Here is a 15337-nt window from a genome sequence, read left to right on the forward strand (position 1 = left end):
AACAACCCCTTTAAACCTATGCTGAAAGACAAACCAATACTGATCCTTTATAAAGCATCCTCAAAAATCACAGTAAAGCGTAATACCTAGAATTGGTGAAAAATGTCCAAGAAAACTCTAGGAATGGAAAAACTGCTTAATCATTCAATCTGCAACCAGCTGAATAGGAGGCATAATAATATAGTGCAGACATTATTGGAAAATGGTTGTGGGTGAAAGATAAAGAGAAGCAGATGGATATCCAGTCTGAAACATGATAAATCAGGAGACGGTAATAGAGACCCTCCTGAATCACCAGCATCAAATAGATGAAGCAGTGAGACAGCACATTAATGGGTTTACGGGTCAGAGGGGAAGCACAAAAGCAGAGGAAGGGCAAAGACACAAGACATACGGGGAAGTAAAACACTCAGGAGCAGCAGGAGGTCTCTGTCTAAGAGCTCTGATTTGTTAAGTCTGTGCCACGAGTACTAAGGAGAATTTATTTTCTACGAATGAACAGCACTTCTACTTCATTATGTAAGCTGACAATGCAGCTAATGCATGCCGCGTGTTTCGTTTTCATACATACGCCAACCCCAGGGACAAAGGCCATTTTTGGCCTTCAGGACCACACAATTTTTTTCCATTTGTCTTTTAGATAATGCCGGAACCAAGGCCTGTTTCACATCTGCGTTTGACAGATCCGGCAGGCTGTTCTTGCCGGGAACAGCCTGCCGGATCCGTCACTGTCGGAATTCCATACAGTCCCATTAACTATAACGCGGACTGGCAGAGCGCTTTTCGTTCATCCGATTCTTGATAGGTTTGCCAGGTTGCGACTGGATCGCCGCCGGTGCCCATTATAGTTAATGGGGACGGCAAGTATCAGGTAGCATCCGGTAGTGCCAGACACCTCTGGCAGGCTGCTCCTTGCCAGAACAGCCTGCCAGAGATGTGTAACGCAGATGTGAAACATCTTATACATATTTTTTTTTTGTATCAACAAAGCAATATACAGTCTTATTTTTAAGGACAAGTTGTAGCTTGTACAAGTACCATTTTGGGGCATGTATACACCACAGCAATAACATTAAAACAACCTACCTAATATCGTGTACGACTACATACCCCTAGTGCCACCAAAACAGCTCTGACCCTTCAAGTCCTTGACTACATGGTATAGCTCCACTGAGTTATCCTATGTTGTTTTTTTCCTCTGTCGTCACCCCTTGTTCCCCAATTATTAGTGGCCAGGCGGTAGGTCTGCTAAATAATACAGAAATGTGGCAATGAATAGCCACATTTGGTGATCTCCAGCACTCAGTGCTCAAAGAGGACTACTGTCCCTGATAATCTGGGGGGGGGGGGGGGGGAATAGACAAAAAATAGCACTGGTGCGAATCATAAATGTATGCAGATTTCAACATTTCAGCAGGTGACAGGTCCTAGTACTGTAAAGCTGCACGGTGGGGCCTCCATGGAACAGTCGCATATCATTGATCCCTAGTTGCCCATAAACCTGTCGCTGGTTCATCGGTCGTCCTTCCTTGGACACCTTTCGTTAGGTACTAATCGCGGCAAATACTCCACAACACCTGCTGTTTCAAATACTCTCTGACCCAGTCATCCAGCCATCACAAGGTGGTCCTTATCAGAGTTGCTCAGAACCATTTCCCATTGCCCATTTTTTCTGCTTACAGCAAATCAACTTCAAGTACTTACTGTTCACTCACTACCTGATATATACCAGTCCTTAATAGGTCATTAACCCCTTAAGGACCCGCGCCGTGCAGCTGGACGTGACTTAAGGACCAGCACCATACATGTACAGTGCAAGGTCCGCTGGGTGCCGGGGCAGGATCGCAATCAGTGCACCATGGTTGCTCTTACCGGCAGGCATCCATGCCGGGTAAGGGCAGAATGGTGTATTACCGCCCTCCTGCAGCTCCAAGCGCTGCGATTGGCCGGTCAATGAAGACCGCCACATCGCAGTGCCAAAAGCAGGAGTAAGCTGTGCGGTGGGGGTCATGGGGAGTCAGCACCGGTCTCCTCCGAGGTTAGGCAGGGGACGCCAGTGTTTGGCATTCCCTGCCAGAGCTGCGATTAGCTGGAACAATGCTGGAAGTTTAACGTTTTTTTTCATGTAAATATTTTTCCTCCTCCACAAATAGTGCTGCATTAGCACAGGCTATATAGTGTGTTCAGTCGTTGCCAACAGCGCCATTAACCCTGGCGTGGTGACAGAGACTGGAGTGACCCAACCACAGCATCTCGGCAGTTAAGTAAGGAGCTCTATGTGACCATCAGCCCTATGCAAACACAATTGCAGGGTGCTGATGAGCTGTCATGGCAGCTGAGGGCCTAGCACAGACCCCCAGGCCTGCCATGACTGTATAACTATTTGACTGTGCCACAGGCTCAGCCTAATAGACAATCTGCCATGCCAAAAATAATCTAGGAAAATCCATATTTGTCCTTAAAAGGGTTGTCTCATAAAAAATATTCTACAGTTTTTAAACCAGCACCTGGATCTGAATACTTTTGTAATTGCATGTCATTACAAATTTAGTATAGCCAGTGAGTTATTCAATTAAATCTGTGTAACGTCACCTGCTGTTTGTTCTTTTTCTTATCTATCAGGCCAATCTCACTGAGGTGGCCGCACATGCTCAGTTCCATCCTTCAACTGCCTTCTGAGCTTTGATAGGGAGAGCTGCAGATTAAAGGACACACCCTCTGAGCTGCCAGCCTGATATACATCTAGCAGAACAATTGGATCAATGAATCTCTGGATCCATGTGAGGTACAGGGCTGGTTCTAGCTTTGTTAAAAAGAGATAGTCAAGTACTGTATGATGTTTGATTTTTCATTTTTTTACATTAATCATGGGCTAACCCCTTTAAATAAAAAATATTCAAGATTATTATTGTATTTTCCGCCCTATAAGACACTTTTCCACCCCCCAAAGTGGGGGAAAATGTCAGTGCATCTTATGAGGCGAATACTAACGAGACCATGGAGACCATTGTGAAAGCGTTCATTAGTACAGGAGGACCTGGAAGCGGTGAATGCTGCACTCCCCAGGCTCTCTACTCACAGCTTCCTGGTCTTCCTCGGCCGCTCACTGTGCTGTGACTGCACACAGTGCGCGTCAGGAAGAACAGGAAAGCTGGATGACAGGAGCAGCGGCATCCAGAGCAGGAGAGTTGTTTTATTTTTTTTCTCTGACATGAGCATGGGGATCTTTCAACTTGCTCTCTGATCTGAGGTCTGATTGGGGGACTTAACATTGGGGGTCTGTTCAAAGGTCTGATTGGGGCTGTGAGTTGATGTCTGATTAAAAATATTTTTTTCTTATTTTCCTCCTCTAAAACCTAGATGCATCTTCTAGGCAGGTGAGTCTTAGAGTGAAAAATATGTTTTTTTGTTTTGTTTTTGCAAAATTCCCCAGCCCTATAGTAATATCCATAGTAAGGAAAGGATAATGTTCTTCCTACTGGCAGTAGTAAGTCATTTATGGTTTTGATTAAATTAATAGTATCTTTATTATAACATTCCAAGTTAAATAGTCACTAACTTTTCACAAAACGTTTGATAGTTTTGATAAGTGGGGTCTGAGTGCTGAGACCCCCACTGAATTCTAGAATGAAGGGAGAAAAGTATGCGGATAGCACGCTCTCTCTCCTCGCTACAGTACACAGATTCGATACAGGCTCCATAGAAGTCTATCTGTGCACTTCTCTCCTCTCGTTCTAGGGATTAGTGGGGATCTTAGTGCTCAAACCCCTCCAATCAAAACTTCTGATATGTTTTGCAAAAAATGTGTGACCCTTCAGGGACATACTTTTATAATAAGATGTCTATATAGCTAGATTCTCAGTAAGGCAGTCAGGTCCAGGGATGGGTGGTCTCCTAGGAGATTTTCATATATTGATATATATTGAATTTTATACATTAATTTTTATGTATTTTGCTTCCTCTTTGTCCAAGACACATGTAAATATTCTTACTTCTAAGAATATTTTTAGATCATCACTGAAATCATATCTTGGACCTCTGGGAAGTGAAATGGAAAATTAGGAGTCTTATACAATTTGTTTTTCTTCTGTTATATAGTCTTCTTTGTTTAGAGTGACTATTACTACTGTAAGAATATACTATGGTGAATGTCCGGAACCACAGCCAGCAAACTTAGAAACTCAAAGCTAAGGCTACTCCTAGATGTTCACTAGAGCCTGGATGGACTTGGCTGCACAGTAAGGCTGCAGAAAAACTGGTGCGAAATTGCTAGAAGCAGACCTACCAGAATGATCAGGGTGGAAACGTAGTTGACAAGCAGGGTCGAAACCAGGAAACATACATAAATTAAAAACAGCATTCAAGAGAATATTCCCAAAACAAGCCTCAGTCAAGATACTAGGAGAATCAGAAGAAGCCACAATAGCAGATGAGGTGTTACTCCAGAAAACAGGCCACAGTCAGATACCAGGAGTTCAAATAAAGTAGTGAGTAGCACACTGCTCAGGAGTCAGCAGATACAAGATAAAAAAAAAAAAATCACAGGCAAGTCAATTACAGATCTGCAATCTCCTGTCTAGGACCGGACAGAGACGGGAAACAAATTGGCTCGGCTTCTAGCCCCACCGATAGGTAGACCAGCTAGGACTTGGTTGGTCGGTATGGCAACTCTCCCAGAAGAGCCATGCACAGTAATTTGGCTGGTTAAACCCGGGTTTTATTAATTTCAATGTTTGTCAGTTGTTTGAAATAATTTTTTATTAAGGTTTTATCTCTTTATACGTGAGGTTATCCTTCGTTGCCACAGTCTTTCAAACAGCTGATCAGTGGCGGTTCCGAGAATCAGACCAAGGCTGATCTGATCCTGATCATAGGTCATAAATATCATGGCACTGCATAACCTATAGGAAGGACTAAGGGGAATTTTAAGCTTCTGCCACTTCTACTATAGACACATAATGGAGGTATTCTGATCAATCATCTAATCAGCAAAAAAACGGATCCGCAATTTTGCTGACCGCATTCGGCCGTCTGAATGAGCCCTTAGCCTCATCAGCCACGGTAATGTACCAGTACATTACTGTGGCTGAGGTAATGTTTGGAGTGGGCTTCTGCAGCTAGCCCGCTCCATACGCGGCAGGTGCCGGATGTATAATACAACAGGCATTCGGCTGCAATGACTGGAAATGGCGATCATGCCGCACCCCATCATTTAACACCTCAGATGCTTTGATCAACAGCGATTGCAGCATCTGTGAGGTAAGCAGAGGGATGTATCTCCCTCTGCCTTCCGATCGGAGCCCCTGCAGTGAAATCATGGGGTCAGATCGGTTACCATAGCAGACTGGACTAAAAACGGAGCATGCCAAAATCTTATTCACCCTAATAGATCGCCGTTAGGGTGAATAGGACAAGGGATCAAAAGATCCCAGGTTCTAGACCCGTGAGTTTAAAATCACCCCACTTTCCCAATTTTACATATAAAAATATATAAAAACAATAAAAAAAATTATCAGGTATCGCTGGATCTCAAAATGTCTGAACTATTAAAATATTTTTAAAAATCTCCTTAACAGAAACAAAATAAAAAAACACGATTTGCTGTTTTTTAGTCACCTTTCCATGATCAAAAAGTCGTACGTACCACAAATATGGTACCAATAAAGACTACAATTTGCCCTGTGAAAAATAAATTTTTTTTTTCTAAGGTTATTATTTTAAAAGTAGTGAAACAAAACAAAAACTATACAAGTTTGGTATCGCAGTATTCATGGTGAGCTGCAGAATAAGGCCGCTATGTCATTTTTAGCACACAGCGAACGACATGATGTATTTTTTCCATTTTCCAATAATAAACTTGGAGCCCTATAAAAACACAACCTATCCTACAAAATATAAGCCATCAGATGGCTATATGAACAGAAAAAAAAGTTATGGCTATTGGAACGTGGGGAGGAAAAAATGAAAACACAAAACCAAAAATGGGCCCAGTTCTTAAGGGCCATTCTACTAACACCAAATTATCACCTTTCCACCAGATAGCTGATAAATGCTAGATTGCCAGAACTGGAATCCCGTGTTCACCATCTGGATGAAGCAGCAGATGACCATGCATTCTGTCTAAGGCTACTTTCACACTTGCGGCAGGACGGATCCGACAGGCTGTTCACCATGTCGGATCCGTCCTGCAGCTATTTCGCCTGCCGCCGCTCCGTCCCCATTGACTATAATGGGGACGGGGGCGGAGCTCCGGCGCAGCACGGCAAAAGCCGCCGGACTAAAAAGCCTGACATGAAGTAATTTTAGTCCGGCGGCCTTTCGCCGTGCACCGCAGCTCCACCCCCGTCCCCATTATAGTCAATGGGGACGGAGCGGCGGTCCGGCGGCACGGCGAAATAGCCGCAGGACGGATCCGACATGGTGAACAGCCTGTCGGATCCGTCCTGCCGGTAGTGTGAAAGTAGCCTAACAATTCAGTCTTTGGGACTGACATAGCTGAACTTGGATATTTTCTCAATCCAATAAACTCTGAGTAAAGTGAAAGGATATGCTCAGCAGCTGCTCCGTTCAAACAAGTGATGAGGCTACGGACTGAGCTGTCAGAGCCGCTCTCAGTCTGATTTACGGCTCATGCAGATGAAGGTAAGGGCTCCGTGCCTGTGCTTCAATATGCAATATACAGTTACCGGCCATGTGCACTCCATGGTGCGGATCTGTTGACTTGAATCGGTCTGCGATCCGCAAAATACGGCAAAAGATAGGACATGTCTTTGGCAGTGCAGTGCACAGACCCGAAAGCCCACAGAAGCTCTTCGTAGAGCTTCCGATTCGTGCCACTGTTCTGCAAAAGATAGGACATGTCCTATTTTGGGCCGTGTCTCATGGATCGCAGACCCATTCAAGTCAATAGGTTTGCGGTCCGCAATATAGACAACGGAGCCCTTACATTCATGCAGAATGCAATAGTCTGTAGATGCACTAAAACTGAAAGCATTAGAAGGCTGAAGGTTTTTAATAAAGACCATTTAAAAAAATGATTTTTAGCCCAAATGAGTGAAATATAATGATAGAATGTGGTTTAAATAAGTGTTTATGACCTTTTAGTAACTTAGAGATGAGGGTTATTAGGCACAAAGTGAAAGTACAATTCACCAGGGTGGTTTTGATTTAAATCACTAGTCAGTAAGTCTGGATTCAAATCATAGTTTTCTACATAGACTAATTCTTGCTGGTATAACTTATAATATGAAAGTAGATGAAGATTTTTAGAATAACAACTTTTCATATTAGTTTGATTAGGTTGATTCTGTATTCATAGGTTTGTAGAAGTTAGGATTAAAGAGGACCTTTCACTACTGTATAAACTAAAAACTAACTAGATCAGTGGGCAGAGCGGCGCCCAGGGGTCCCCCTGCACTTACTAGTATGCCTGGGCGCCGCTCCGTTCGCCCGATATAGGCTCCGGTGTCTGCGCTCCCTCTGACTGATTTTTTGTAGGAGGCGTGTCCCTTGCTGCACTGCTGGCCAATCGCAGCGTACAGCTCATAGCCAGGCTATGAGCTGTGTGCTGCGATTGGACAGCAGTGCAGCGTGGGACACGCCTCCTACAAAAAATCAGTCAGAGGGAGCGCAGACACCGGAGCCTATACCGGGCGAACAAAGCGGCGCCCAGGCATACTAGTAAGTGCAGGGGGACCCCTGGGCGCCGCTCTGCCCACTGATCTAGTTAGTTTTTAGTTTATACAGTAGTGAAAGGTCCTCTTTAAGGTCTTTTTCTCAACTCTGTTCATGTTATAACATTTTTGCTGTGAAGAAGAGGCATGTGATCTCTGCTGAGTCAAATTCAGTTTTGAGAACTGCAAAAGTAAACCAAGCATCTGTGATAATATCTTGTAGGCAGAGAAACTGCCCAATAATCTTACAAAAACCTCTGGAAGAGCATGACATTGTGAATGGATTAATGGAATTTATTTACCAAAAGAATTACACATATACAGCCTAATTCTACATAATTAAAAAAGTAATCTTTTTTTCCTGATGGAATAACTTTTGGATGGTAATATTTTCCTCAAAAAGCATTTTTTTTTTTAAATCATTAATTTTTATCCACCCTGCAATTCACACAGCTAGACAAACAGTTAAACCTTTGTGACAGAACGGCTGAATATTTTTAATAAAAAAACAATTGAAAAAATTAGTTTTAGCCCAAAATTACTAAAATGCAATCATAAAAAAATTGCCCCCAAAGGTGTACATAGCCTTTAGTCCCTTAGGCTTTTTTCACACCTGATGCAACCAGAATGCTCGCCGTCCCCGTTAAGTATAATGGGGTCCAGCAAAGATTCGGCCCCGTTCTGGCAGAAATGCAGAGAATTGGCCGGACACAAACCGCTGCAGTTTGTGTCTGGTCGATTTAGGGCATTGTCTGCTAGATCAGTTGGCGCCGCAGGAGTGAAAGTAGCCTTAGTTACAGCCAATTTTGGGCTTTAGTAAAAAGACTTATTCTTTTTCTTCGTTGCATTCCAAGAGCTATTACTACCGATGTAGTCGTATGTGGGCTTGTTTTTTTTGCAGGACAAGTAGAAGTTTTATAATAGCACCATATTTGAATACACATAACTTACTTATTAACTTGTATTAACTCATTCTGGGGGGGGGGGGGGGGGCAGCAATACCGCCATTGAGTCTTTAAGTTATATATTTTTCGGCATTCATTTTTCAGCACAAAGAACATAAAAAATGTACTGTCTGGGTCAGTATGATTACTTTTTTATGAAAATGTTTTTGCATCGCCACATCCCAAGAACCATAATTAATTTTTTTTTGTACAGAGTTTAGTGAGGGCTTGATTCTTACTTTACATTTGGTATCATTTTGGGGTACATAACACTTTCTTTTTTTGTGGCGAATAATCAAAACCAACAATTCTGGCATTGTTTACCGTACAGGATTCATTACATTACTTGTGTAGAGCAAGTCATCATGGATGTGGAGATACCAAAAATGTGGAAGGGATTTTATTTCAAGAGAAACAAAACTTTTAATTTTTTTTCTTTTAAACTGTTATAAATAGCCCAAAAATAATTTTTGTATACTTTATTCATTAATTATGCTGTTTTCCATCTTAAAAAAGGACCCAAAGTCCTGGATTGTACCGCTTCTTAAATTCACCATTCTGGTACAGCGCTGGCTTGTCAGCGCTGTACGGATTACTGGCTGCCATGGAGAACACTCCACAGGACGGAGCACAGATCGCTGCTCCTGCCTCTACTCTCCTCAAGCTAATTCTGGCACAGCACATCGGTACCCTGTGCCCTTTACCAATGTGCTATGCTCCTGCTTGTGCCCGCTCTTCTCAGCTCAAGGCTCTCTATAGCACATCAGTACTGAAGCCTTCAGCTGAAGGGAGCAAGCACAGGCAGGAGCCCGCTCAGCTCAGCTAAATCCTGGCATAGCACATCAGTACAGGGCACAGGGTACCAATGTGCTGTGCCAGAAATGAAGCCAAGCTTGGGGGGAGCACAGGCAGGAGCAGCGATCTGTGTTCCATCCTGTGCAGCATTCTCCACAGCAGCCAGTTAAATCCATACACCAGTAGAGTGCTGACAAGCCAGCACTGTACCAGAATGACAATTTTAAGAAGTGGTATGATCCAAGGAGTTTGGGTGCTTTTTTAAGATGGAAAACAGCATAATTTTTAATAAAGTATATTACAAAGATGATTTTGGGCTATTTAGAACAGTTTAAAAGTAAATTGTAATTTTTTTTTAGTCTTTTAGAAATTTTTTTCATTGAAAAAGGGTGTATTTTATTTGGAACTTTTTTGAAACGAATCTTCTATAATATATTATGCATATAATCATTATGTCAGTGCTATACTGATATCCACCAGCAGGGTGCGCCAGAGAAGCACAGCCAGATACAAATACTGATACGAGTGCAGGCCTGGGCCTTTAATAGGCTCTAGGCTGCTGTGCACAGACATTGGCACCCAAAGGCCCCTTAGTGACTGCCGTAAAAAGGTGTATTGGTGGTCACTAAGGGTTTAATACATATTGTGTAGCCAGATTTATTTGTAACTCATTTAACCTATGGTTGACACCTTCAATGATGCGGAAAAACGTGTGCATGGATATTTCCGCTAAAGAATAGAAACCGTACCATTGAAATGAGTAGAAGCACAAACCTATACAACTTACAGACAACATGTATGAAGAAAATGCATTATTATTAGCTGATCCCTAATATGTGCTGCCAACAAAATAACATCAGGGAATCGCTCAGGAAGAGCTTCCTTAAAGGGATTCTGTCACCTCCCCTAACCCAAAAAACGATTTTAAAGCAGCCATGCAGCACAGCTTACCTTGATTAGGCTGTGCTCTTTTATCTTGTAATCCGTCCAGCAGTTTCTGCAAAAAACGACTTTTATGGATATGCAAATGAGTCCTGAATGTGCCCAGAGGGGCGTTTTGTTCCCCTTAGAGAGCCCAGTACCGCCCCTCTTACAGTGCCCAGCCTGCCTTCCTTGCACTGTCTAACCGCCCCCAGCCTGCCACAGCCTCTCCTCCCTCTCCTCCCCCTCCCTCACGCCGAACGAACTCTCACACAGGCGCAGTACCCACTGAGGGCTGCGCCTGTGCGATCAGCAGGAGACTGAGGGCAGGAGCTTCATCCTCGTCACTGGGCATGCGCCGAGCCCAGTGACGTCCGATATTAGCTCTTCCCTGCTGACTGAGGGAAGAGCGAGCATCGGACGTCACTGGGCTCAGCGCATGCCCAGTGACGAGGATGAAGCTCCTGCCCTCAGTCTCCTGCAGATCGCACAGGCGCAGCCCTCAGTGGGTACTGCGCCTGTGTGAGAGTTCGTTCGGCGTGAGGGAGGGGGAGGAGAGGGAGGAGAGGCTGTGGCAGGCTGGGGGCGGTTAGACAGTGCAAGGAAGGCGGGCTGGGCACTGTAAGAGGGGCGGTACTGGGCTCTCTAAGGGGAACAAAACGCCCCTCTGGGCACATTCAGGACTCATTTGCATATCCATAAAAGTCGTTTTTTGCAGAAACTGCTGGACGGATTACAAGATAAAAGAGCACAGCCTAATCAAGGTAAGGCTACTTTCACACTAGCGTTCGATCGGATCCGTTCTGAACGGATCCGATCATATTAATGCAGACGGAGGCTCCGTTCAGTACGGATCCGTCTGCATTAATTACTTAGAAAATTTTCTAAGTGTGAAAGCAGCCTGAGCGGATCCGTCCAGACTTTCAATGTAAAGTCAATGGGGGACGGATCCGCTTGAAGATTGAGCCATATTGTGGCATCTTCAAACGGATCCGTCCCCATTGACTTACATTGTAAGTCTGGACGGATCCGCACGCCTCCGCACGGCCAGGCGGACACCCGAACGCTGCAAGCAGCGTTCAGCTGTCCGCCTGGCCGTGCGGAGGCGAGCGGAGCGGAGGCTGAACGGCGCCAGACTGATGCAGTCTGAGCGGATCCGCATCCATTCAGACTGCATCAGGGCTGGACGGAAGCGTTCGGGTCCGCTCGTGAGCCCCTTCAAACGGAGCTCACGAGCGGACAGCCGAACGCTAGTGTGAAAGTAGCCTAAGCTGTGCTGCATGGCTGCTTTAAAATCGGATTTTGGGTTAGGGGAGGTGACAGAATCCCTTTAACATGTACAGGGGCTTCAAACTGACTCGCCCTTCGTATTTACCTGTAGCTGTAAGAACTGAATTTCTGGCTCTCTCTTAACAAGACCTTGTAAAGATTCAACACTTGGGCCCGGCTTGAAGATGCCATTTTTTTTTTTTTTTTAAATGCTGCAAGGTTCGGTTACAGAAAATCTGAGATGAGATCAGGGAAGAAATAAATCTCAATTAGTGAAAATGAAATTTGTGTTATAATCAAACATGCAGAAAAGCCTTCATCACAGATAATCAGAATCCTCAGTCAGCACTTTGAACACCTGTCTGATGGGGGCGGACTGGGCAGAGACCCTACAGGGAAACATCCCAGGGGGGCGCCCAAGCACTGCTTGAGGCCGCAGCTGGGTACAGAACGATCGGATGCTAGAAGCAACATATATTTATCTACCTGGTCAGAGGCTGCAGGTGCCCTCCTGAATTCAACTTCTTGAGTATGGTGATAGGGCAGTATTTTCTGCTGCACTGTGGCCTTTAGTTCTGCAGGGGCAGTATTTTCTGCTGCACTGTGGCCTTTAGTTCTGCAGGGGCAGTATTTTCTGCTGCACTGTGGCCTTTAGTTCTGCAGGGGCGGCATTTTCTGCTGCACTGTGGTATTGCTGGCCCCGCCTACATCTGTTGTCCCTGCCTACATGAGTTGCCCCGCCTTCTGTCAATTTAGACTCATCTATAAGATGGGGCCACCGTTAGTTTTTTTTTTCCAGGGCCCCTGCTCATAACTTAGAACCAAAAACTGCGCAGACATGCGGTTTTACCACAAATCCGTGCAATTTTCAAACTGACTGTTAATAGCCGTGCAGTTTTGCAGGTAATCCCCAGTGACCGCTATGTTGGAACTCAGCCTAACACCTTTCATTTAATGACTTGTCATGGCTTTGGATTTTAACAAAATCATTGACTGACGTGAGGGCCCTGCTATGATCCATTAGACGGATCCGTTTCCCCCACTGACACACATCCGTGTACCACTCCTGTGAATACACAGATCACATCTGCTTAAAGCAGTCCCATTACTGCAAATAATACAGAAGTTTTTATATATGTAACACTCTATGCCGTTTCAAGGGGTCTTGTTAAATCTCCTTACCCTCACTACACAGCGCGCTTCCCGTGCGCAGTGTTAGGGTAAGGGGATTTACCAAGACAAAAGACCGTCAGATCTCCTCACCCCTGAGAGTGCACGCACGGTATCCGTGCGTGCGTCCATGAGTCAACGCTCACTGTAATTTTACCTTACCCATGCCCTGGTACTACGCTTGGGCGGAGGCGCCGCGGTACTGCACTTGCGCAGAGGCGCTCACCCCCGGAAGTCACGCGGGGTAAGGGAATCTGACGAGGTAAGGTTTTCTGACAGAACACCAGCATGATACAGGAACCAGGCCAAATACCCAAAAGGTCCCATTATAGTCAATGGACTCCGGAGGAGAAATGCACCATCTGCCTATGCCAGGTACCATGAATGAAAAGGCAAAAGTATTGCATCTCCTCACTTCTGTTTGGCCTCACACACGTCCGTGGCGGTCTGCAAAACACGGATGCTGGCCTTGTGTATTCTGCTATGTCCTGCCCTCTGTTAGAAATGTCTATTCTTGTCTGCAAAACTAACAAGAATTGGACATGTTCTATATTTTTGCAGATGCCACAGAACGGACGTGCGGATGCGAACAGCACACAGTGTACTGTCTGCATCTTTTGCAGCCCCGTTGAAATGAATGGGTCCGCATCAAATCTGCAAAAACGGATCAGATGTGGACCAAAACCACGGTTGCGTACATGGGGCCTAAACAGTATATAAATTCATAGGAATTCCATAGACCAGCGAAATGATGACTGAATCGCCCTCGTGAAAGATCGTTTCACCCAATGAACAAGCATTTCGCTCACATTTAGGGCTCATTCAGACGGCCGTATGCTGTCCGCAAAAATACTGAATGCTATCCGTTTTATTATGGATCCGCTAAAAAATTGATAGCATTAAGTATTTTTGCGAACCAATAGTCTTCAATGGGGCCATGTCCTGATTTTCACGTATAGGACATTTTTCATTTGTTTTGCGGAACCGTGGAATAGAAAAGGGCCCCATAGAAGTGAATTGCACAGCATCTAATCCGCAAAAATACAGATCCGCATTTTTGCAGACAGCATACGGCCATCTGAATGAGCCCTTACACTGCCTGATTATCAGGAATGATCGCTTGTATGAATGTTCGTCCCCGATAATCGAGGTAAAGGAAGCAGTTGTTAGGCACTTTGCTTATACAGCCTGGGGCCACGTGACCAGTGATGTCACACCTCCAGCTTCTGCCACCACTGACTGCACATAATCCAGGCTAAAATATGAACCAGATATCCAAGGAGCATAAACAGTAAGAGCCTCACTAATCCCAGCACTGTGCACACCATCATACACTCACACTGCTCCGGGATCTGCTCAGGGGACTGGAGAGGCCAGGTCCTAGGAAGATGAAGGACCTTTGATGATGTCATAGTCATGTGATCAGTCACATGTAGGGGAGGAGTCGGAGCCCTGGTCCTGGAGGAGTTTTATTTAGGCTTGGTTATGTACAACTGGTTTCATCAGCCTCCAAAGTAACAGCTCTGCTGCCTCCTATATATGTGCATTACACACACAGCTCTGCTGCCTCCTATATATGTGCATTACACACACACAGCTCTGCACTGTATGCATTATACACACACAGCTCTGCACTGTATGCTTTATACACACACAGCTCTGCTGCCTCCTATATATGTGCATTACACACACACAGCTCTGCACTGTATGCTTTATACACACACAGCTCTGCTGCCTCCTATATATGTGCATTACACACACACAGCTCTGCACTGTATGCTTTATACACACACAGCTCTGCTGCCTCCTATATATGTGCATTACACACACACACACACACAGCTCTGCTGCCTCCTATATATGTGCATTACACACACACAGCTCTGCTGCCTCCTATATATGTGTACTTTATACACACAGCTCTACTGCCTCCTATATATGTGCATTACACACACACAGCTCTGCACTGTATGCCTTATACACACACAGCTCTGCACTATATGTATTACACACACACACAGCTCTGCACTGTATGCCTTATACACACAGCTCTGCTGCCTCCTATATATGTGCATTATACACACACAGCTCTGCACTGTATGCTTTATACACACACAGCTCTGCTGCCTCCTATATATGTGTCTGCTGCCTCCTATATATGTGTATGTACATTGTACACACACAGCTCTGCTGCCTCCTATATATGTGTATGTACATTGTACACACACAGCTCTGCTGCCCCCTATATATGTGTATATACATTATACACACACAGCTCTGCACTGTATGCTTTATAAACACACAGCCCTGCTGCCTCCTATATATGTGTATGTACATTATACACACACAGCTCTGTACTGTATGCTTTATACATACACAGCTCTGCTGCCGCCTATATATGTGTACATTATACACACACAGCTCTGCACTGTATGCTTTATACACACACAGTTCTGCTGCCTCCTATATATGTGTACATTATACACAAACACACAGCTCTGCTGCCTCCTATATATGTGCGCATTATACACACACAGCTCTGCACTATATACATTATACACACAC

General features: G+C 44.7%; 1 protein-coding gene across 1 annotated transcript in view; it reads right to left on the reverse strand.

Annotated features, from left to right (window-relative positions):
- LYRM4 (LYR motif containing 4) overlaps positions 1-14209 on the reverse strand; it is a 140801-nt gene extending 126592 nt beyond the window's left edge. The window contains exons 1-2 of the mRNA XM_044294006.1: positions 14112-14209; positions 11709-11838 (exon numbers count right to left, since the gene is read on the reverse strand). Coding sequence (XP_044149941.1) covers positions 11709-11794 — 86 coding nt within the window. The 5' untranslated portion in view covers positions 11795-11838; positions 14112-14209. The remainder of the gene's footprint in view (positions 1-11708; positions 11839-14111) is intronic.
- Positions 14210-15337: the final 1128 nt, after the last annotated feature.

Source organism: Bufo gargarizans, chromosome 5 (assembly GCF_014858855.1).
Source record: "Bufo gargarizans isolate SCDJY-AF-19 chromosome 5, ASM1485885v1, whole genome shotgun sequence".
NCBI lineage: Eukaryota > Metazoa > Chordata > Amphibia > Anura > Bufonidae > Bufo > Bufo gargarizans.